Here is a 25,675-nt window from a genome sequence, read left to right as displayed (position 1 = left end):
CACTGCGCCACCAGGGAAGCCCCTGCCCATTGTTTTAATATATCATTTTCATGAGCTTCCTCACTGCAGTTTCCACATTACCAGTCATATGGCACTTGGCATTGCTTTGTTTTGTACATACATTTTATCTTTTTCTCTAAATTGTTAGCATATTATTCCTCTTTCTTTAAGTTACTTTGTTCATCATTTGCTGCATGCAGAAGTGCAACATTTGTAATCATTCCTGCAGAGATATTTGAGTAATTGATGCTCATAATGAGTTTCTCCTAACTTCAACTTCATCTGACACTCAAAGAATCTGTAGTTTCCATATTTTCCAACTCACACATGAAACTTGTATCTAAAAGGAATCATGTTCCTGTACAGTGCTCCTTTTCAGATACATACTTTGGAGGCTGATGTTTCTTGCTTTATAAATGGATCCTAATAGGAGTGGGAGCTAGTACTAGTGGAAAAGAAATGATCATGGCTAGCTATTTTATTCTACTGCAAGATCTAAGGCTTCAGAGACTCAAATTACAGACATGAAACACCTGGCAACAACTGTTGTGTACAAGACATTGCAAATTATGTAAGGGTGACAAAATTTTATTTGGAGTGCTTTTTCTTTTTTTTTTCTTTATACATTTATTTTTTATTGAAGTATAGTTGATTTACAATGTTGTGTTAGTTTCAGGTGTACAGCACAGTGATTCAGATATATATATCTGTATCTGTATATATATACATATATATATATGTGTGTATATATATATATATATATATCCTTTTTCAGATTATTTTCCCTTATAGGTTACTACAAAATAATTGAGTAGAGTTCCCTATGCTATACTGTAAGTCCTTGTTGGTTATCTATTTTATATATAGTAGTGTTTATATGTTAATCCCAACCTTCTAATTGACTCCCCCACTTGGAGTGCTTTCTCTTGGGAGCCCAACAGTTAAGCTTCTAAAAATTCGGGGAAAACTTATTTTACTTATGCTTGTACACTCTCATATCTTTATGTCACTTTTTGTTGTAGGTATAAAGTGCCTAGACATTAACTAAAGGGTTGACATATTGACATAGCTCTGCCCATTAGCAGATAAGAACTGAGTGCATGTCTTTGGGGTGAGTTATTGTTAATACCGGTATTAATGATTAATTATGAATTGTAATAATTACCTACACCTTTTGGCAATAATGGTGCCTGCAAAATTATAATTAGAATACCATTAGCCATAGAAATGTATGAATTCTTTTATCATGTTATCTTATTTTTTTTTAATTTTTAAAAAATTTTATTTATTTATTTATTTTGGCTGTGCCGAGGCTTAGATGCGGCACACGGGATCTTCGTTGTGGTACACGGGATCTTTAGTTGCAGCACACGGGCTTCTTAGTTGCAGCATGCGGGCTTCTCGGTTGTGGCATAAACATAGGATCTAGTTCCCCAACCAGGGATTGAACCCAGGCCCCCTGCATTAGGGGCACGGAGTCTCACCCACTGGACCACCAGGGAAGTCCCATCATGTTATCTTAGGAGTTAAGCCAACATTGTTTTTTTTAAGCTAGTTTTAGCATGTAATAAATAATGGCTACACTATAGAACCTCTTGCAGTTTAAAGAACAAGTTCATGCGCATTATCATATTTGACCCTAATAGCAATCCTATAACGTTGCCTAATATCAATTTTGCACATTACTTCCAGTTACCAGATGAGGAAATGAAGACTCAAACGGATTTAAATAATAATGTCATTAATTTTTTCATTTAGACATTCGAAATGTGTTAAGTACCTGCAATGTGCCTGATGATGAGGATTCAGAAGCCAATATCAGAGAACATGTGATTGCCTTGTGAGGTAGTGGCAGGGCAGGGCCAAAGTCCCCTGGCTCTCAGTCTAGCTCACTGTGCTACATTTTCCTATCCTGTCATCATCCTAGAAACTACCACACCATGCAGCAAAACATGCTTCAGTGGCATTTTCAGAGGCAAATGCCAGGCTGGATGGACGTTTTAGGTTTCACAAGATGGCATTTATGGGTTATATTGTGTATTTTTATTCTTATTGTTGAATTGTTAGATCGTGCTTATTAAAGCCAAGTGCTGTTCAGAAAACATCCTGTAGATTTCTGAACCCAGCTCTTAGGTATACATGACATACTGTTCCATAGTCTGTTCCATATGCACAAGATAGGGCTTAAGTTTGTCTAGCCTTACGAAAGAAAGGTTAGAAATTAGGAAGTTGACAGTGTTGTGTTTTTAACACCCCCTCACCACCATACACACAGTAGTACATACACCTTGCCCCAACTTTAAATGAACAATAGCTGAGACCGATTTGTTGCTGATTTGTACCATTAGGAATGACACTTTGAATTGAATACAATAACCACTAATTATTTGAGGTTAGGGAAATAAGCCAACTGACCACCTTTCTCCCCTACTCTGGAGCTGATTATTTTCTTTCTGTAGGCTGGTCAGTTAGGGACCAAGGATAAAGGCATTAAAACATTCACAGCTAGAATTAGATGGCCTTGCAAACCAGCGATTCTTTTTATAGCAATGTATACTGACAGATCAGAACCAATGGTAGCCATGCAACTAAGTTGGTTTTGTGGGAATCCAACAAGTACCTAAGCAGAGATGACAACAATTTTCCCTCTATGAAAAGGCCCCTCTTCAAATTTTCGCCTTATTATGACTGTTTTTCAATTTGCAATAATTAGGATTCTTCGGTTTGAGCAACAGAAATTGACCGGCTAATTTTATGTAAGAAGGGGGTGATACATTGGAAGAATATGGACTAGCTCACAGAACCACAGGAAAAGCAGAAAAATCTTGCCATGGAAAGCTCAAAATCATATATCTCTAGGGTTACAAGTTGCAGACACTAGTGAAAAATAACAGTCTTTTCAGGTGGTTGCCCTTTCATAATATGTATTAGCTAACTATTGCTGATAAACAAACCAGTCCAAAATTCATGGGCATAAAACAATAATAGTTACTCTTTATTTCTCACAAATGTACAAGTCAGCACACTTCTAGGCTGGGCTTCACTACAGGTGACTGTGTTCCTGAGGTTGTCAGATTCATCAGTTAAAAACATAGGATGCCCAGTTAAATTTGAATTTTAGATAATAAATAATTTTTAGTATAAATATGTCCCACGTAATATTTGGAACATACTTATACTAAAAATAAATACTTGTTGTTTATCTGATATTTGTATTTGAATGAGTACCTTGTATTTTATCTGGCAATCCTATTTGCCATTTCCCATCTTCCTTCTCCTGGGACCAAAAGGCTCAGTTCAGCATGTGCTTTTCATGGTGATGGCAGAGGCCGAAGACCAAGTGAGTCCAATTGTTTCAGCACTTGTCAAGGCTCTGCTCATATTACCTATACTGATATCCTTGGCCAAAACAGGTGACATGGTCCAGGAATGTAAAAATGTGTACCACCCACTATAGGAGGGCACAGGCATGGTAAAGGATGTGGAACAGGGAAGAGTGGAAAACTGGAGCCATTAACACAGTCAATCAACTTCTACCTCTTTTAAACTATTTCTTATAAAAACCAAGTTCTGGGCTTCCCTGGTGGCGCGGTGGTTGAGAATCCGCCTGCCGATGCGGGGGACACGGGTTCGTGCCCCGGTCCGGGAAGATCCCACATGCCGCGGAGCGGCTGGGCCCGTGAGCCATGGCCGCTGAGCCTGCGCGTCCGGAGCCTATGCTCCGCAACAAGAGAGGCCACAACAGTGAGAGGCCCGCGTACCGGAAAAAAAACAAAAACAAAAAAACCCAAGTTCTAAGGAGGGAGAGTTTGAAATGCCCAACTTAGGTAATTTTCTTTGGCTAAGGAAAACAGGTTACCTGATTGACAATCCCAACAAACCAATGGCAGTGGGATGAGAGGTAGTTCTCCAAAGGAACAGTAGGGTGTCTTGCCAGAAGAAGAAGGCATGGATTGGGGCAGATTAAACACTCCACTATGTCCCTGACCTTGCCTGCATTTCCACTTTTGGTCATACACAAGAGATGTTAGTTTCATACAAAAGGGAAGAAGGGATAAGTTTGAACCTGGAGAACTGTACAAAAATGTACAGGCAGCTCTGAGTCCATAAAAAACAAGGCAGCCCTGGAGATCTGGTAGAAGTAGTGGGTAAGAAAATTACAAAAAGTGTGAGAAAGGACAATAAAATCATGGGTGCCAGAGCCAGACTGGTTGTGTCATATCTTACTTACTGCTGGTTCATTGCACAGCTGAAGGAATTCATGTATCCAAGTGCAGCTAGATGTTAGCATTATTTTAGAAACTGCCATTCACTTTGCACTGAATAAAATTTTTAAAAAATGCATTTCTTTATCATTGAACATATGTGAATTTCAATGAAAAAGTATTACCTATTTAATCAGATTTTAAAATTAGAAGTGTTGGGTGTGGTGTATTCATTTTACATTTTTTTTTTACAATGGAAACCCTGAGGATTACTTTGAATAATGAATTTTACTAATGTCCTGAAAGAAGGGTATCTAAATTATGTTTTTCACTCAGCATTTTAGAAGGTATTATTCTAATAAACAATTAATTTTGGAACTGGCAACACCTAATAATAGTGTGGTGTCCGAAAGATTAGTGACTTATATTTTCAAATATTTTGATAAATTACTTGGCATGGTAAGTAAGGCTTATATTTACGTTTCCCAGAAAATATTGCTCTGGCCAAATGGGTAGCACTATATAGGGTAATTATGAAAACCAAAATGACGTATGCATTTTATATTATTTAGCAAATGGTATTGGGGAAATTGACTAAAAACATACGGGGGAAAATTTAGTTACAGTTCACACCATAAGTAAATCCCATATGATGTAAAGAGTTCACTTTTTAAAAAATGAAACAGACCATTAAAAGAAAAATAAAAGAAATAGAGATAAGCATTTAACTGATCTTATGTTATAAAAAGACCTAATATGCCCAGAAGCAATAGAAGAAATCACAAAAGAAAGATAAATTAAAAAATTAAGACTTCGGGCTTCCCTGGTGGTCCAGTGGTTAGGGCCCCATGCTTCCACTGGAAGGGGGCATGGGTTTCATTCCTGGTCGGGGAACTGAGATCCCACATGCTGCATCGCATGGCCAAAAACAAAACAAAAAAAAGACACCTACAAAACAAATATGGTCATAAAATTAAGAATAAATTGGGGAAATTGTAAATAACAAAAGGTCAATTCCTTATGGTATAAGGACCTGTCATTAGTTGATAAGCAAAACAAAATAATCCAGACAAACTGGAGAAGTCACTGAAACTGAATAGGCTGAAAACTTTAAATAAATGGTTCATGGCATAAAATTTAGGAAAATATAGTAAGTCACATTAATATCCTTTGAGTAAAAATTGTTAGGAAATACTCCAGAAAGAGAAAACCAAAACAAACTAACAAACAAAAACTACCCAGACTACTGTGATGACCCAAGAATTGAACATAAATCAATATTACAGTGATTTTGATAAACAACTTATGTTTGCTGATGCAAATAAGGTTATCATGTTAAACAGTATTTCCTAAGTAGTCATCCTTACTGAGAATTAAAATAGAGTAACAAATACTATTTGGAACCACTTTTGCAAAAGTGAGTGTAATATAGAGGAAGAGCTAAGTTTGGGAAATCTGTAAGCCTTTGGTTTTGGTACTAGCTCTATAATTCCTTAGCTAATGTGATTTTTACCCATTTTATCCCTTATGTCCACATCTGTAAAATGGCAGTAATGATAATAAAAATACTTTTTACTTCCCAGAATCTTTATAAAAATTTTATGAGTAACAGAAAAAAAAACTTTGATTTGCCTCTTTAATATTATGTTATCAGTGACGGTATAAATGTAGACTGCATGAATTACTATAGGAAACTAGGAAGGAACTATTAAACCATTAAACAAAAAAAAGTTACATGTATTTGTATACATACATGCAAATATATATATATATATATATATATATATATACACACATGTATATATGACTCATGATAGAAAAGAAAAAAAGAAGTTAAAACCCTGAAAAGTCTGTAATTGAGGAAGTTGGACACCAAGTTCATCTTGGTTTCTAAAATATATGAACATTTTTCTGCCCCATGGTCAATTTTTTTTTTTTGAACTGTCTCTTTTGGAGATTAACACCTTGTTGGTTGCATTATTGTATTGCATTTACTTTTTTTTTTTTTACATGTTTATTGGAGTATAATTGCTTTACAATGGTGTGTTAGTTTCTCCTTTATAACAAAGTGAATCAGTTATACATATACATATGTTCCCATATCTCTTCCCTCTTGTGTCTCCCTCCCTCCCACCCTCCCTATCCCACCCCTCTAGGTGGTCACAAAGCACTGAGCTGATCTCCCTGTGCTATGCGGCTACTTCTCACTAGCTATCTATTTTACGTTTGGTAGTGTACATATGTCCATGCCACTCTCTCACTTTATCACAGCTTACCCTTCCCCCTCCCACTATCCTGAAGTCCATGCTCTAGTAGGTCTGTGACTTTATTCCTGTCTTACCCCTAGGTTCGTCAGGACATTTTTTTTCCCTTAAATTCCATATATATGTGTTAACTTGTGGTATTTGTCTTTCTCTTTCTGACTTACTTCACTCTGTATGACAGACTCTAGGTCCATTCACCTCATTACAAATAGCTCAATTTCGTTTCTTTTTATGGCTGAGTAATATTCCATTGTATATATGTGCCACATCTTCTTTATCCATTCATCCGATGATGGACACTTAGGTTGTTTCCATCTCCGGGCTATTGTAAATAGAGCTGCAATGAACATTTTGGTACATGACTCTTTTTGAATTATGGTTTTCTCACGGTATATGCCCAGTAGTGGGATTGCTGGGTCATATGGTAGTTCTATTTTTCATTTCTTAAGGAACCTCCATACTGTTCTCCATAGTGGCTGAACCAATTCACATTCCCACCAGCAGTGCAAGAGTGTTCCCTTTTCTTCACACCCTCTCCAGCATTTACTGTTTGTAGATTTTTTGATGATGGCCATTCTGACTGGTGTGAGATGATGTCTCATTGTAGTTTTGATTTGCATTTCTCTAATGATTAATGATGTTCAGCATTCTTTCATGTGTTTGTTGGCAGTCTGTATATCTTCTTTGGAGAAATGTCTATTTAGGTCTTCTGCCCATTTCTGGATCGGGTTTTTTTTTGCTATTGACCTGCATGAGCTGCTTATAAATTTTGGAGATTAATCCTTTGTCAGTTGCTTCATTTGCAAATATTTTCTCCCATTCTGAGGGTTGTCTTTTGGTCTTGCTTATGGTTTCCTTTGCTGTGCAAAAGCTTTGAAGTTTCATTAGGTCCCATTTGTTTATTTTTGTTTTTATTTCCATTTCTCTAGGAGGTGGGTCAAAAAGGATCTTGCTGTGATTTATGTCATAGAGTGTTCTGCCTATGTTTTCCTCTAAGAGTTTGATAGTTTCTGGCCTTACATTTAGGTCTTTAATCCATTTTGAGCTTATTTTTGTGTATGGTGTTAAGGAGTGATCTAATCTCATACTTTTACATGTACCTGTCCAGTTTTCCCAGCACCACTTATTGAAGAGGTTGTCCTTTCTCCACTGTACATTCCGACCTCCTTTATCAAAGATAAGGTGACCATATGTGCGTGGGTTTATCTCTGGGCTTTCTATCCTGTTCCATTGATCTATATTTCTGTTTTTGTGCCAGTACCATACTGTCTTGATTACTGTAGCTTTGTAGTATAGTCTGAAGTCAGGGAGCCTGATTCCTCCAGCTCCGTTTTTCGTTCTAAAGATTGCTTTGGCTATTCGGGGTCTTTTGTGTTTCCATACAAATTGTGAAATTTTTTGTTCTAGTTCTGTGAAAAATGCCAGTGGTAGTTTGATAGGGACTGCATTGAATCTGTAGATGGCTTTGGGTAGTAGAGGCATTTTCACAATGTTGATTCTTCCAATCCAAGAACATGGTGTATCTCTCCATCTGTTGGTATCATCTTTAATTTCTTTCATCAGTGTCGTATACTTTTCTGCATACAGGTCTTTTGTCTCCCTAGGTAGGTTTATTCCTAGATGTTTTATTCTTTTTGTTGCAGTGGTAAATGGGAGTGTTTTCTTGATTTCACTTTCAGATTTTTCATCATTAGTGTATAGGAATGCCAGAGACTTCTGTGCATTCATTTTGTATCCTGCTACTTTGCCAGATTCATTGATTAGCTCTAGTAGTTTTCTGGTAGCATCTTTAGGATTCTCTATGTATAGTATCATGTCATCTGCAAACAGTGACAGCTTTACTTCTTCTTTCCTGATTTGGATTCCTTTTATTTCCTTTACTTCTCTGATTGCTGTGGCTAAAACTTCCAAAACTATGTTGAATAAGAGTGGTGAGAGTGGGCAACCTTGTCTTGTTCCTGATCTTAGTGGAAATGCTTTCAGTTTTTCACCATTGAGGATGATGTTAGCTGTGGGTTTGTCATATATGGCCTTTATTATGTTGAGGAAAGTTCCCTCTATGCCTACTTTCCGCCGGGTTTTTTTCATAAATGGGTGTTGAATTTTGTCAAAAGTTTTCTCTGCATCTATTGAGATGATCATATGGTTTCTCTCCTTCAGTTTGTTAATATGGAGTATCATGTTGATTGATTTGCGTATATTGAAGAATCCTTGCATTCCTGGAATAAAGCCCACTTGATCATGGTGTATGATCTTTTTAGTGTGCTGTTGGATTCTGTTTGCTAGTATTTTGTTGAGGATTTTTGCATCTATATTCATCAGTGATATTGGCCTTTAGTTTTCTTTCTTTGTGACATCCTTGTCTGGTTTTGGTATCAGGGTGATGGTGGCCTCGTAGAATGAGTTTGGGAGTGTTCCTCCCTCTGCTATATTTTGGAAGAGTTTGAGAAGGATAGGTGTTAGCTCTTCTGTAAATGTTTGATAGAATTCGCCTGTGAAGCCATCTGGTCCTGGGCTTTTGTTTGTTGGAAGATTTTTAATCACAGTTTCAATTTCAGTGCTTGTGATTGGTCTGTTCATCTTTTCTATTTCGTCCTGATTCAATCTTGGCAGGTTGTGCATTTCTAAGAATTTGTCCATTTCTTCCAGGTTATCCATTTTATTGGCATAGAGTTGCTTGTAGTAATCTCTCATGATCTTTTGTATTTCTGCAGTGTCAGTTGTTACTTCTCCTGTTTTATTTCTAATTCTATTGAGTTGAGTCTTCTCCCTTTTTTTCTTGATGAGTCTGGCTAATGGTTTATCTATTTTGTTTATCTTCTCAAAGAACCAGCTTTTAGTTTTATTGATCTTTGCTATTGTTTCCTTCATTTCTTTTTCATTTATCTGATTTTTATTATTTCTTTCCTTCTGCTAACTTTGGGGTTTTTGTGTTCTTCTTTCTCTAATTGCTTTAGGTGCAAGGTTAGGTTGTTTATTCGAGGTGTTTCCTGTTTCTTAAGGTAGGATTGTATTGCTATAAACTTCCCTCTTAGAACTGCTTTTGCTGCATCCCGTAGGTTTTGGGTCATCGTGTCTCCATTGTCATTTGTTTCTAGGTATTTTTTGATTTCCTCTTTGATTTCTTCAGTGGTCACTTCGTTATTAGGTAGTGTATTGTTTAGCCTCCATGTGTTTGTATTTTTTACAGATCTTTTCCTGTAATTGATATCTAGTCTCATAGCATTGTGGTCGGAAAAGATACTTGATACAATTTCAATTTTCTTAAATTTACCAAGGCTTGATTTGTGACCCAAGATATGATCTATCCTGGAGAATGTTCCATGAGCACTTGAGAAAAATGTGTATTTTGTTGTTTTTGGATGGAATGTCCTATAAATATCAATTAAGTCCATCTTGTTTAATGTATCATTTAACGCTTGTGTTTCCTTATTTATTTTCATTTTGGATGATCTGTCCATTGGTGAAAGTGGGGTGTTGAAGTCCCCTACTATGAATGATTTACTGTTGATTTCCCCTTTTATGGCTCTTAGTATTTGCCTTATGTATTGAGGTGCTCCTATGTTGGGTGCATAAGTATTTACAATTGTTATATCTTCTTCTTGGATCGAACCCTTGATCAGTATGTAGTGTCCTTCTTTGTCTCTTGTAATAGTCTTTATTTTAAAGTCTATTTTGTCTGATATGAGAATTGCTACTCCAGCTTTCTTTTGGTGTCCATTTGCATGGAATATCATTTTCCATCCCCTTACATTCAGTCTGTATGTGTCTCTAGGTCTGAAGTGGGTCTCTTGTAGACAGCATATATATGGGTCTTGTTTTTGTATCCATTCAGCTAATCTGTGTCTTTTGGTGGGAGCATTTAGTCCATTTACATTTAAGGTAATTATCCGTATGTATGTTCCTATTCCCATTTTCTTAATTGTTTTGGGTTTGTTATTGTAGGTCTTTTCCTTCTCTTGTGTTTCTTCCCTAGAGAAGTTCCTTTAGCATTCGTTGTAAAGCTGGTTTGGTGTTGCTGAACTCTCTCAGCTTTTGCTTGTCAGTAAAGGTTTTAATTTCGCCATCAAATCTGAATGAGACCCTTGCTGGGTAGAGTAATCTTGGTTGTAGGTTTTTCTCCTTCATCACTTTAAATATGTCCTGCCAGTCCTTTCTGGCTTGCAGAGTTTCTGCTGAAAGATCAGCTGTTAACCTTATGTGGATTCCCTTGTGTGTTATTTGTTGTTGTTCCCTTGCTGCTTTTAATATGTTTTCTTTGTATTTAATTTTTGACAGTTTGATTAATATGCGTCTTGGCATACTTCTTTGGATTTATCCTGTATGGGACTCTCGGTGCTGCCTGGAATTGATTAACTATTTCCTTTCCCATATTAGGGAAGTTTTCAACTATAATCTCTTCAAATATTTTCTCAGTTCCTTTCTTTTTCTCTTATTTTTCTGGAACCCCTGTAATTCGAATGTTGGTGAACTTAATGTTGTCCCAGAGGTCTCTGAGACTGTCCTCAGTTCTTTGCATTCTGTTTTCTTTATTCTGCTCTGCAGTAGTTATTTCCACTATTTTATCTTCCAGGTCACTTATCCATTCTTCTGCCTCAGTTATTCTGCTATTGATCCCATCTAGGGTCTTTTTCATTTCATTTATTTTGTTGTTCATCGTTGTTTGTTTCATCTTTAGTTCTTCTAGGTCCTTGTTAAATGTTTATTGCATTTTGTCTATTCTATTTCCAAGATTTTGGATCATCTTTAGTATCATTATTCTGAATTCTTTCAAAGGTAGACTGCCTATTTCCTCTTCATTTGTTAGGTCTGGTGGGTTTTTATCTTTCTCCTTCATCTGCTGTGTGTTTTTCTGTCTTCTCATTTTGCTTATCTTACTGTGATTGGGGTCTCCTTTTTGCAAGCTGCAGGTTCGTAGTTCCCGTTGTTTTTGGTGTGTCTCCCCAGTGGCTAAGTTTCATTCAGTGGGTTGTGTAGGCTTCCTGGTGGAGGGGACTAGTGCCTGTGTTCTGGTGGATGAGGCTGGATCTTGTCTTTCTGGTGGGCAGGTCCACGTCTGGTGGTGTGTTTTGCGGTGCCTGTGGACTTATTATGATTTTAAGCAGCCTCTCTGCTAATGGGTGGGGTTGTGTTCCTGTCTTGCTAGTTGTTTGGCATAGGGTGTCCAGCACTGTAGCTTGCTGGTCATTGAGTGAAGCTGGGTGCTGGTGTTGAGATGGAGATCTCTGGGAGATTTTCGCTGTTTGATATTATGTGTAGCTGGGAGGTGTCTGTGGACCAGTGTCCTGAAGTTGGCTCTCCCACCTCAGAGGCACAGCACTGACTCCTGGCTGCAGCACCAAAAGCCTTTCATCCACACGGCTCAGAATAAAAGGGAGAAAGGAAGGAAGGAATGAAGGAAGGAAGGAAGGAAGTAAAGAAGGGAGGGAGGGAGGGAGGAAGGAAGGAAGGAGGGAAGGAAGGAAAGAGAAAAGAAGATAAAGTAAAATAAAATAAAGTAAGATAAAATAAAATAAAGTTATTAAAATAAAAAATAATTATTAAGAACAAAAAGAAATTTTTTTAAAAGAAAAAAAAAAACCGGACAGATAGAACCCTAGGACAAATGGTGGAAGCAACGTTATACAACCATTGTAAAGCAATTATACCTCAATAAAGATGTTAAGAACAACAACAAAAAAGCTATACAGACAAAATCTCACACAGAAGCATACACATACACACTCACAAAAAGAGGAAAAGGGGAAAAAAATCATAAATCTTGCTCTCAAAGTCCACCTCCTCAATTTGGGATGATTCGTTGTCTATTCAGGTATTCCACAGATGCAGGGTACATCAAGTTGATTGTGGAGATTTAATCCACTGTTTCTGAGGCTGCTGGGAGAGATTTCCTTTTCTCTTCTTTGTTCTCACAGCTCCCAAGGCTCAGCTTTGGATTTGGCCCCGCCTCTGTGTGTAGGTTGCCGGAAGGCATCTGTTCTTTGCTCAGACAGGACAGGGTTAAAGGAGCCGCTGCTTCGGGGGCTCTGGCTCACTCAGGCCTGGGGGAGGGAGGGGCACGGAGTGCGGGGCGGGCCTGCGGCGGCAGAGGCCGGCGTGACGTTGCACCAGCGTGAGGCGCGCCGTGCGTTCTCCCGGGAGAGTTGTCCGTGGATCCCGGGACCCTGGCAGTGGCGGGCTGCACAGGCTCCCCGGAAGGGGGTGTGGATAGTGACCTGTCCTCACACACAGGCTTCTTGGTGGCGGCAGCAGCAGCCTTAGCGTCTCATGCCCGTCTCTGGGGTCCGCGCTTTTAGCCGCGGCTCCCGCCAGTCTCTGGAGCTCCTTTAAGCAGCGCTCTTAATCCCCTTTCATCGCGCACCAGGAAACAAAGAGGGAAGAAAAAGTCTCTTGCCTCTTCGGCAGGTCCAGACTTTTCCCCGGACTCCCTCCTGGCTAGCTGTGGCACACTAACCCCCTGCAGGCTGTGTTCATGCCGCCAACCCCAGTCCTCTCCCTGCGCTCCGACCGAAGCCCGAGCCTCAGCTTGCAGCCCCGCCCGCCCCGGTGAGTGAGCAGACAAGCCTCTCGGGCTAGTGAGTGCCGGTCGGCACTGATCTTCTGTGCGGGAATCTCCCGGCTTTGTCCTCCGCAACCTTGTTGCTGTGCTCTCCTCCGCGGCTCCGAAGCTTTCCCCCTGCACCACCCACAGTCTCCGCCCGCGAAGGGGCTGCCTAGTGTGTGGAAACGTTTCCTCCTTCACAGCTCCCTCCCACTGGTGCGGGTCCCGTCCCTATTCTTTTGTCTCAGTTTATTCTTTTTTCTTTTGCCCTACCCAGGTACGTGGGGAGAGTCTTGCCTTTTGGGAGGTCTGAGGTCTTCTGCCAGCGTTCAGTAGGTGTTCTGTAGGAGTTGTTCCACGTGTAGATGTATTTCTGTTGTATCTGTGGGGAGGAAGGTGATCGTGTCTTATTCTTTCACCATCTTCCCCTCGTCTTCAATGTTTTTTTAATTGAGTCAAAGTTGATAGTGAAATAGATGACTAGATGGGTACCTAAAGAAATATTGATAAAAATGTGTTACTGGTTCAGAATAAAAGCTTGCTCCTTTGTGACAAAAATTTAATGAGATGACTTCTTTGAGCTCAGAAAAGAGTTGGAGAGAAAAATTTCCTTCATTTCTTTTTTCAAACACACTGACTGAGCACCTACCGTATTCCAAGTACCGTGCTCTGTTAAGATTCAGTGGACAAAGGCCTTCCTGTCTGCCTCTTTCAGTTTAGTGCCTGGCATAGGTAAATAATCCAGCAATTATGGTTCAGTGCTGTGTGGAGAAACACAGGGTACAGTGTGAGAACACAGGAGGGGCACCCAATATGGAATCAGGAGTGGGGTTGGGGGTAGGTGGGGGATGACAGGACAGTCTTCCTGGAAAAAGTGAGAAAACAAGCTGACAAGTTGAGACCTGATGGAGGAAATGGAAGAGTCACATGAAGAGTTGAAAGAAGACATTCCATGTAGAAAAAAATAGAATGTTAAATGCCTGGGAGTAAACAAAGATAGTATATTCCAGGAATCAAAAGTTGTTTGATCTGACTGGATGATGCAACGCAAAGGGAATAGGAAATAAGGCAGGAGAGAGAAGCAGGGGCTAACCGTGAATGACCTATTAAGCCATATTAAGAAGCTTTTATTTTGAGGGCAATGAGATTAATCAGAGGATACCATATTCATATTTGCCATTTAGGGGGAAAATTCTGATTGCAGTGTGGTGAATGAATGACAGTGAGCTTGGAGAGAAGAACACTAGAGGCAAAGAAACTAGTTGTAATGTTTTTGCGGTAATTCAGGCAAAAAAAATAAAAAGAAATGTTGATGGTTGGAACAAGGCTAGTAGGAATAGGAATTGAGAGAGGAATTGAGAGTGATAAATGAATCTGAGAGATATTTAAAAGTCATAAGCCGTAGAATTTGGGGATCCATTTTATATGGGGGCAGTAAAGGAGAGAGAGCCGTCGAGGGAGATAAACTTCTTTTTTGGTTTGGGCAACTGTTTTCATGGGGACACCATTACTGAGAAAGTGATCACAAGATTACAGGTTTTCTGTGGGAAGGAAGACGATGACGCCTGAGTATGTTGAATCCTGGATTTCTGTGAGACATTCAGTGGAGACGTAGAATAGCTTGTTCATTGAAAGTGCAGATATAAAGGTCATGAGAAAAATATGGGCTGAAGTTACTGATTTGGGAGTCATCAATAGCATGACATTAGCTTCTGAAGCTCAAGAGTAGATGAGTAGTGAGTGATCACAGTGAATAATATTTAAAAAGAAGACAGTGATCAAACCTTCAGATGTTTAAGGAAGGGGACAAGATAAGACCAAAAGTTAAACTTGGAAGGTTGGCCAGAAGGGTAAGAGGAAAAGCAGCTGAGTTTGTGACCTAGAAACTAAGGAAAGGAAGAATGAGGTTCCGGTCAACAAAGTCAACTACTTCAGTGAAAAATAGGAATAATAACAAAATTTTTCGTTGGACCTGAAAACAGTATGGTTCAAACAAATTGGTGAGCCTCTTGAGGGCAGTTTCTTTGGAGGTTAATGAGAGAATGCAGATTGCACTGAAGGTTGGAGTGTGAATGGGAAGTGAAGACATGGTATAGAACAATTCCTTCAAAAATTTGGAGATAGAGAAGTTAAAAGTAAATAAGAAGGTAAGATGGGATTTGGGGAGGGATTTCTTTCTAGAGCAAAAAGGCTACATCATATATAAATGCTTATGGCAAGAAGCTGATACAAAGTACAATAAAGTAGGAAGATAAATGATGGAGTGAAACTACTGGTTAGTGACCCAGAGGAAGGTGGGATACAATGTCAACATGATTGCATTTCTAACTGTTCAACACAAACACTTTGTGTATCTCCAGTGTCTGAGATTCAGGACCTGAATACACTGTCCTTAATTAGGAGAAAGAATATAGTTTGGTGGCTAAAGCATAGCCCTGTAGCTAATTATTCTAGATTTTATTCCCAATTTTATTACTACCTGTCTATGTAATATTGAGCAAGTGACCTTACTTGTGTGCCATGTAAAATCAAAGTCCTTAGTACATATATATTCCTCCTATAAAGGAGAGGCAACATGAGTAAATTTTATCATAAATAATAACTCTCTCAGATCTTGGCCATTGGAGATTTTTTTTCTATTTTGTAAATTTACATGTTTATATATTAGGGATATGGAATCTTTCCCCCTGCACTTTTTTTTTTTTTTAAATCAGAACACATCTGTGTTTCTTTTCTCTATTCTATGTCCTGTCTTGGAGTTCAGAATAAACTTTGAATTGAGTGACGTGAGCTTTTACAATTACTATATAGCTTCCTGTTACAGTTCTTAGATTGTTGAGGGAGGTACCTAGGATGTCCAAGTCTTGTTCTCAAACACCATCATAGGTTGTATTGTAGGTGTTTTTGGACATGTTCAGAACCATGGCTTACTCGACTGGGAATTAAAAACTTAATATTAAACAGTAGAACAATTGTACATTCAGGAGCTCTGGGTTCTAAGCCTAGCCATATTTCGTGATGTGATCACCCTTGATAAGCCGTTATTCCACTCTGTGCCTCATATTCTTCCCCATTAAATGGATATAACCTTTCAGGTCCTCATTGTGAAAGTCTGGGAGGGTATACTGTAAGTCTGTATGAATATGAGAAAACTACTCTGAACCCAAAGGGGAAACAGAAACTCTACAAATAGAAGTTGCTAAGTGACAGAAATCAACTACATTCTATTTCTGCCATTGGGTTTGATTTGGAATCACTGGTTCCTACCCAGAGGCCATATGAGATGTCACTGTGAGAAGAATGCCAAGGTCAAGAGGATCCTCCTCCCACTTCCTCCTTGTGACACTCTGACCTGGTCAGCTGCCCAGGTACCATCAATAACTGCTAACAGGGATCTGCAGGGATAATACAGTTGTCAGGCAGCTGCCTCTACAAGCAGAAAATGTTCCTGTTTTATTTGTCTATAATGGGCAGGAAGAGTGAGAAAAAATAAGAGTTTTTTTTATTATTGAAATACTTCATGCTCTCTTGTCTTCCTCCCTCCCCTGACACATAGTTTTTCAGAGACAGCATAAGCAGCTAAGAGTTAAAAAAAAAGGAAAATCACAGTCAAAGCATAAACTCTGCAATTTGTAATCAGTGCATAACCTCTGTGATGAAATTTGTAAGTAATTCACTTTCCACTTAAGCCCACCAGTGTGAGATCTAATGTTGCCACCCAGAACACTAATGAAGGAAGTCAGACGGCAGTGCAGCTAGCCCTTGGGGACTCATTTCTCATATCACGGAGAAGTAATTTCTGTCATTTTTGGCCATCTGGTAGCCTGGATTGTGAAGATGAAGATTCATTCAAGTAGGGCTTAAGAGCTTGGGCCCTGGAGTCTTTTCAGATTCAAATCTGTTTTCTGTTTCTCACCTAGCCTATAACTATAACTTAGTTTTCCACCCATAAATAAAATCCTCATAGGGTATTATTTCCTTATTATAAGGAGTTATTGAGATAATACAATACTTATAAAGTAATCTACATAAGGTCTTATGTATAATAAATGCTTAAAGTTAGCTATTATTAAAGTGTTAGTAGTAGTGGTGGTAATAGTATTAGGAGTAATAGTAGTATTTTTATAAAGTCTACCTGTCTGTGACATAGGCCTTATTAATTCCATTTTTAAGCTCTAAGGTACATCATCAGGCCATGTCACACACCAAGATGATATTTAGAGGTTTTCTCTTGTAGTGATTAACCAAGTGTTTCCTTTTGTGGCTAGATTATAAGCAACAAGGTATTACTGCATCTTTATGACACAACTCTGCAATCCGACATTAAATAGCACTGCTTCTCTTTTCCTGACATTTGGAGTAAATAGTGGGCTATAATCATTTTACACACATAAGAACATAAATGTCGGTAATATTTAGTGATAAGAAAATTTATTCTTAATGTGTATAAGTGTGCATGTTCTCTAATAACCAAATAAGGTCCATTGTAATCAGAAAAGAGCTAAGACATTTTCATTATGTTACTCTGCATACTTCCTACAGCACTTGACCATAGTGGAGAGATTCTCACCTTATAGTAAGAACCACGCTTTTCAACTGCTCACTAAGTCTGTAAGGATGTCCAAAAGCACCCAGACTTCTTAATACAAAAATTCAAATGGTTTAAGTCAGAAAAGCACTTCGCTTGAATTTGCCACTTCCTGTTGCATGGACCAGTACTGGAAACCTGCTTTTACTGACATGCTTACATATTCCGTTTGCTTTTGTCTTTACAGTTCCACCAAAGATCTCCAACATTTCCTCGGATGTCACTGTGAATGAGGGCAGCAACGTGACCCTGGTCTGCATGGCCAATGGCCGTCCTGAACCTATTATCACCTGGAGACACCTTACACCAACTGGTAAGTAACCTACCAGTCCCCCAGATGTCATACGCTATTTAGAATATCCTCATGTTTCTATGATTCCATTGGATCCAAAAGGCAAGCATGTATATTGTTATTAAAACACTATTACAGTAGTGACATAGGACTTGTTTAGGGTCATCTCTGGTCTTGGCTAATGTATCCATCTCTATAAAGTCTACAACCACGGGGGGGAAAATATATATATATTTTTGATGATTTATATATGATATATTTCATTTCCGATAGAACACTTCCTCAAGGCAACAAATATAGAAGCATTAAATGCATTAAATGACTTAGTATTATGTCTGAAATATATGCCAGGTTGGTGCCTGAATGCCTTGGAGCAATATTTTGTATGGATTAAATTTCCATAGCTCTTTGGATGTTTTTTTGTTTTGCTTTGCTTTTAAATATAGTTTCCTTACATGTAGCACCTTGTGATGAAATCTTTTAGGGATAATACACAATTGTTTGTGACTTCTAATATCCTAACCTTAGCATCTGGCTCTGTGGAGGGGCACCAGGCATGGACTAAACTTCATGAGCTCATCATGGATCCCCAGCTATGGATGCTAATTCAGTAAAAGTCAGAAAATCATTTCTCAGGAAAGTCTTCTGCATTCTCCCCTCCTCCTCCCACTATAACTGGTTCTGAGGTTCTGCTGCCTTTTGATCTTCATTTAAATACTTTACCAAATTATTTAGTATTAACTGCATGCATCCTCCCCTACTCGACAGATGAAATTTTCTTATATGCAAAACCACGCCTTTGCGAATGACAGTATTTGTAGAATGGGGCCTGCTATTTCGTTTTTCCAGAAAGAGGAACTATGGATCAATTATTCTTATAAAATGTCATTTATTTTGGTAGCTAACCCCCAACATTTAACTGATTTATATCTGATATTCTTTTAAAGTTTTCTCGTATAAAATCTAGACATCTAGTTTATAACATATTAATTCTGAAATGAACACCATGAAAAATTGTTGTGCAAAGCTAGATAGGCAATGGGAGCTATCCTGAGATACTTCTAAAAGGCCAGGCCAGGGTAGTGTTTGGTTGTAGCATCTTTAAATATTTTGTATTTTGTGGTGTGAGAATATGTGCCTCCCTTTCATATTAGCCCTCAAATTAATTTATCAGGTGAAGTTTGGACTAACCTATGGAATGGTCTTTTATTTAGACAGTTATTCGTATTAGAGGCTTCTATTTTCTTAAGACAATGTCACTCAAAACCCATTCTATTGTTAATGCATACAGCTTGTCATTTATTGATAATATATAAAAGCAATAAATGAAGCACTTATTTGGGGGATCTACCTCAAACTCATATCCTCTCATTCCCATCTTAAACCTCACATGGAAAAAAATACATATGCAGGCTTATCTGAAGTGTGAATATCAGATAATATATTATCTAGATATCATATACATTTCCCCTGGATTAAATTAAACCTCCAGAGTACATTCTCCTTGAATGGAATTATGTTAACCCTCAATACCACAACACCTAGACCTTTCCCATGTAGAAGTGCTTTTACTAAATGACTATTTGGTATAAAAGTTTTGGGCACATATTTAAGGATGTTACAAAACAGGGGTCCCGAACCACTGGGCCGCAGACTGCGACTGGTCCGCGGCCTGTTAGGAACCAGCCCACACGGCGGGAGGTGAGTGGTGGGCGAGTGAGCGAAGTTTCATTTGCTGCTCCCCATTGCTCACGTTACCATCTGAACCCTTGTCCCCACTCTCCCCCACCCCCCGCCCAGTCTGTGGAAAAATTGTCTTCCATGAAACTGCTCCCTGGTGCCAGAAAGGTTGGGGACCACTGTTATAAAAGATATCCTCTAAAATCATTGCATTTTCTGCAATGTTGTTTTTGAGAGATGGTTAATTGTACGACATGGTTTCCTCCGAAAGGACACTTTGAGAAAGCTCCTCTTTGTTTTCAATGTTTCTACTGACCTTTCTCTAAGCAATGGTTTGTTTTTTAAAATGAACCCAGTGAGTTTTTACAAATAATCATGAGTCCTTCATCGTATTGACTGTTACCAAACTTAGAGCCAAATTTATGACTGGTCTGTGAAAGAATAGAGGAAATCATATATAAATTACACATTAATGAAGTGGATTTTAAATAAACTATGTGGAATTTTATGATATCAAATCCGTATACAGACACACTCTTGCTTTCATCTTGTTTTCTTACCATTATTTTCATATTGTCTCACCTTTTGTAATTAATTTAAATCTTTATATACATATATTACTTATAATCTCAATTTTTTATGGAATAAGTGGAGATAAAAGAATGGAAGAAGGAAGGAAGATAGATTATATTCAAATTATAATCAAGAAATGAACTGCATTAATAAAAATACTTTATTCTTTTGGTGTACTGTTGACTAGTAAACAGTTTTGGGTTTTTTATTTTCAGGGAAAAATGCTATTGGTGATCTGAACCTAAAGATATATTCTTTTTTATCCCCTCAGTTTAGTAAAGTAATGAGATCAAACCGGAGTTTCTTTTTTATTCCCTCAGTTTAGTAAAGTAATGAGATCAAACCGGAGCTTCAAGGCCTTCCCAGGCTTGTTCTAGGAGTTTAGATCTTCATAGCTAACTCTAGTAGACTTTTTCACGATAGTAAACATATGGTTTGAACCCTGAATAACCTGGTTATCCATGATGTTTCAAGTTATCAAAAGACCAAAGGACAAGCTAGATCTTTCACAATAAAGGCAGCATTTACATACAGTCAGAGAACACTAGGGACTTCAAAATCAACTAGAAAACTTGGTGTACACACAGGGATTCCCAATAGTCAGCCTAGGGATCAGAAAACTAGTCCCTGGGCCAAATCCAACCTGCCTCACATTTTTACCACCTGCAGGCTTAGAGCAATTTTTAAATGGTTAGAAAAAAATCAAAAGAATTCTATTATTTAACATGCAAAAAAAAATATGACATTCAAATTTCAGTGCCCATAAATAAACTTTTAATGAAACAAAACCATGCTTATTCAGTTACACATTGTCTATGGACGTTTTTTGTTTTTTTTTTTTTTAATAAAACAGCAGAGTCTAGTTGCAACAGATATGGCTTAGCCCCTAAAGCCTAAAATATTTTCTACCTGGCCCTTTGCAGAATAGTTTACAGACCCCTGCTCAAGAGTATGGCTTGGGGCATAGGTCAAGGATTTTCTGCACTCATCTATGACTCCATGGGGCTTTGGGGATATCCCCCATTAAATTCCTAAAGACATCTCAAGGGAAAGAACTTTATTCTTCTATAATCCTCTATCTAGGCCCTCTCTATGGGTCAAATTCTATTCTGGCGCATACAAAACTAGTTCCCTGCTGCATTCACAGACTCAAGGGCAGACTCCAATTCTGTCTGCAACAGGTATTAATTCCCAAGCCTACTCTTTCATCTCTTTCACATCTGACCTAAATAACCACCTGATCATAATCATATTCCTGAGGACAGGAGAGAGAATCTGCCTTTACTGCTATACAGGAAACCAGGATTTTTTGTTTTATGTGTGTTTTTTATTCTTTTCAAAATTTGGAAACAGGGGGTGATCCTTTTCAGCCTATAATGCTAAGCCTTTCACGGAGACACCCAATGAAGAGGCTCTGCTCCCTGTGTGACAGCAAAGCTACTGCAACCCTTAGCCATATGAGCAAAAAACCCCAGCTAGCTTTGTTCAATTATTAATTGTGCCTTCAACAGTACAGAGTGTGACTGCCTTGCAGAAGAAATGTACCTGTAATTAGCTCGACCTCACAGGGACTTTGAGCCCTGAAACCAGGAAGATTTCATGCAGGTTTCACAAGTACCTGATTACCTGTCATTTGATAACACAAGGGGGAGAAAGGAAAGTAGGTGCAAGGTATATTTTTATGAGAAGAATATTTATTACCTCTTAATTCAGTTTTTTAAAAAAAATTTTCATTGGGTCATTTTGTTTCTCTTTCTTTTCACTCCTGAAATTTCTTTTTTAAGTATACTGCGAGTGTTTTTAGAGAGGAAAGTTAGAAGAATGGTGAATTTTTTATATATACAAAATCAAAACATATACCTGACATAGATGGAGGAGAAGAGATTGCTGCATTCCATGGTTGCCTCTCTTGTATTTCTGATTTCTTAATTTTTCTCTCCTCTTCAGTTTTTCTATATAATCAAAATGATGTGTCATGTATGTGGTTGTTAAATGTGACCTATTTTCTCCCTTAATTAAGTTAGACTTTCATAATCCTGTAACTCCCAGAGGGCAATTGCACCGTAACATGTATTTTCTATGGAGTGTTTGATCTCCCTTCTGTGAGCAATGCTGCTCCCATCTTCATTTAACTTTGTTTCTTCTCACATTCCAAAGAAAGTCCCTTTCTCAAGTGTGCCTCATGTGGTGTCAGGATTGTTCATGGTTAGAGTTTCTGTGCATTTCATTTCTACAAAGGTTTTTACATCCTCAGTGACTTTCTATACCTGAAACGCTCAACAGGCACACTGAGAACTGAGCCCCTTAGCCTGAGAACAACTTAGCAGGCACTGTACAATTCTCTTGTCCAAGCCAGAAGCCAGATTGGACATCAACAACCCGTATAGAAAGCTCACGTAAGAAATATTTTCTATTAAAAAAACCACACACACACTAACTTGAAAAGATACATGCACCGCAGTATTCATAGCAACATTATTTATAATTACTAAGATATGGAATCAACCTAAGTGGCCATCGAGAGATGAATGGATAAAGAAGATGTGGCATAAATATACAATGCAATACTACTCAGACATGGTCCCTGCACAGATGGAACTTATAGCTCAACAAGAAAGCAGTGTATTAAACTAATACTTGCATGAATAACTACTGAATTAGATTTATACAGTATAAAGGAAAACTGTAGCTTTCAATAAGACCATAAAACAAGGCCATATAGCAAAATCTGCAAGGCAAGCAAAGCTGCCCTCAGGGGAGCTTATGCTGAGACTTCAAGGATGAATAGAACCAGGCCAAGAAAACAGGGGAGGGAAAATATCCTAGGCAGAGAAAGAGTATACATAATAATGCATTGAAGAATCCAGACCAGCATCTTTATGTGACACCATGATGTTAGTATTTGGTTACTTTTTTTTTTTTAGATTATTTTAATAGATTTAAAAAAAAATTATAGATTTTTAAAAAAAAATATTTATTTTATTTATTTATTTTTGGCTGCATTGGGTCTTTGTTGCTGAGCACGGGCTTTCTCTAGTTGCGGCAAGCGGGGGCTACTCTTCGTTGCAGTGCGTGAGCTTCTCATTGCGGTGGCTTCTCTTGTTGCGGAGCACCGGCTCTAGGTACGCAGGCTTCAGTAGTTGTGGCTCGCAGGCTCTAGAGCGCAGGCTCAGTAGTGGTGGCGCACGGGTTTAGTTGCTCCGCGGCATGTGGGATCTTCCTGGTCCAGGGCTTGAACCCGTGTACCCTGCATCGGCAGGCGGGTTCTTAACCACCGCGCCACCAGGGAAGCTCCTCTTTTACTTTTTAATATTCTTGGTTTCCCTTTTCAAAGAACAGAAAAATAAAGAAAAATCTTGCCCTATTTTCTTTTCAGAGCCTTACTTGTATGTTGGTTTTAAATATACAATGTAGTGTATACCAGTGTAGCAGGTATATAGACAGTTATTTTTGTGTGTGAATATCTTAAATTTAGGTGAGGAACATATTCTTTTCCCATGCATATAATTCCATAATAGCCTAATCAAGTAAATACAAACTCTTTTTCAGTAATAACCTTGTCATTAAATCAAATGGGTAATTTAGAAAATGAAGACTACAGAATTTAACTGCATGATTGCTGGCCTCCAAACCTTAAAAATCCTTAAGAGACTAACAATAACTGACACTGACAATCTTTAAGCCATGGGAGGATTTCCACAACCAGATGTGCTGGCCATTTTGATGAGTGTTGTACAGATGCCCTTGTACCACCAGCACCTCACTCTTGCTCCTCCCAGATGTGTCATCAGATCCCCAGAAGACTCTTCCTGAAGAGAAATGAACCATCCTAGATTTGTCCTTGGGGAGCTAGCTTGGATTTGAGCGCTTCAGGACATTTTGGAAGCTTGCGTGGAATTGGGGGGAGTGGTGGCAATAGCTTAATCACAAACTTTGCACGTGGCCTAGGAGAACAGAAATAGTGTCCGCATCTCTCAGCGTCTCATGACTTCAAATATTTTTTCCGTTATTCCAAATAGTCTGTGTTTTCTAATTTTAAAATAGGTCTAAAGATAAATCTTTGCCAAAGGTTATCATGAGAATTAAAAGAGAACATGTAGGTGAAGTCCTTAGCACAGTGTTAGCTATTATTGATATTCTTATTTTCAATATCTGTTTTAATTATTTTTTATCCATATGTCAGATTTCCATAGTGAAAGTTTGGGGGTGACTGATAATTTTATTGAAAACAACTTCCATGCCATCTTTATTCATTCTAACACAGCAACCAGGGAGACTTTTTAAATGCTCTCACCAAGGCTAGTCTTAAAATGTCACATCTTATATTGTGTCACATTTCAATATACTCACTTGAGGTGTTCATCTTTCAAAAGGGCATGAGAAAAACATCTTGTTAGGGAGAAATTTTCTGGTGCGACTTACTTGTGTGTCCATGCTTCTTCTCCTAGAGGACAGTTGTCCCAGAGTCTGGCTATGTAACAGCTAATACTTTATTAACTGTAGCTGTAGAGAGTCCTATAGGTTGTAAATTACAATGATATTTTTAAAATAAAATTTGTGTACAGTGATACCAAAAAATGACCAACAATTTCTCCAGTTTTCCAGTTGGACCTCTTGCTACTAGGTATTTACCCCTACTACAAAAATACTGTTTCTAAATTTTAAAATGGTTGAATTAATTTTCCTGCTTGATTTCCCAATTTCCTATTGTCTTTGGGATAAAGTTCAAACTAAGCATGGCAGAACCCTTCATTCAACCTATTTTCCTATCCCTAAACCCCTAATCATTCAACTTTAGGCAGTAGGTAGATTATACTACTTATATTTCAAGAATATGCCTTGTCCACTTGCTTTGGGGCCTTCACACATCCTGGTTTTCTTCTTGAAGCATGATTTCATATCTCACCAATATCATCATTTTGCCAGTATAACTTTTTCTTTTGAGGCCTTCAAGACAACACTCCCTACAGGAAGCCATATAATAGAAGTAGTAAAATTGCATTTTAATTATGTGCAATCTCTAGATTATAAGATCCATAAAAGTACAGAAACTTATATGTCCTACTTATGTGTATATTCTTAGCATGTTGCTTGGCATATAAGTGCTGAATCAATCAATCAACCATGAGTTGTTCAATTAAGGGCTTTATAAAAATAGTATTGTTGAGAAATAACTTACATCAGGAAGTGGAAACTAAATACACATTGACAAGTAATTAAAGCACGAATGAACAGAAAGCAAACTGCAAATGACACAATAAGAATTATATAACTAAGGCTATCCAACGAATAGTTTCATTAATCGCTTACTGAGAAGGTTTCAGAAATTTCAGGAAAGCTCTCCAGGTCCTGTTCAGATCTGTTTCTTCTTTGTTGCCCCGATGTGCTGATTTCCTTCTGTGGGACTTCCATCATTATCCACTGGGCTACAGAGAATTCTCTGAAAGCTTCATATTTTTGTATCAAATCCTTTGACATTCTCTTTATCACTAATTTATTATCAGAAATTATTCTTCTCAGCAGTTGTCACAC

The 25,675-nt window shown here is 38.2% G+C and overlaps 1 protein-coding gene across 1 annotated transcript in view; it reads left to right on the top strand.

Annotated features, from left to right (window-relative positions):
* LSAMP (limbic system associated membrane protein) overlaps positions 1 to 25,675 on the top strand; it is a 643,487-nt gene that overhangs the window by 407,781 nt on the left and 210,031 nt on the right. The window contains exon 3 of the mRNA XM_060010684.1: positions 17,786 to 17,911. Within this exon, the coding sequence (XP_059866667.1) occupies positions 17,786 to 17,911 (126 nt within the window). The remainder of the gene's footprint in view (positions 1 to 17,785; positions 17,912 to 25,675) is intronic.

The sequence above is a fragment of the Delphinus delphis genome, chromosome 4 (genome assembly GCF_949987515.2).
Source record: "Delphinus delphis chromosome 4, mDelDel1.2, whole genome shotgun sequence".
Lineage (NCBI taxonomy): Eukaryota > Metazoa > Chordata > Mammalia > Artiodactyla > Delphinidae > Delphinus > Delphinus delphis.
Note: the sequence above shows the minus strand (reverse complement) of the source record. Positions and strands in the feature narration are given on the sequence as shown.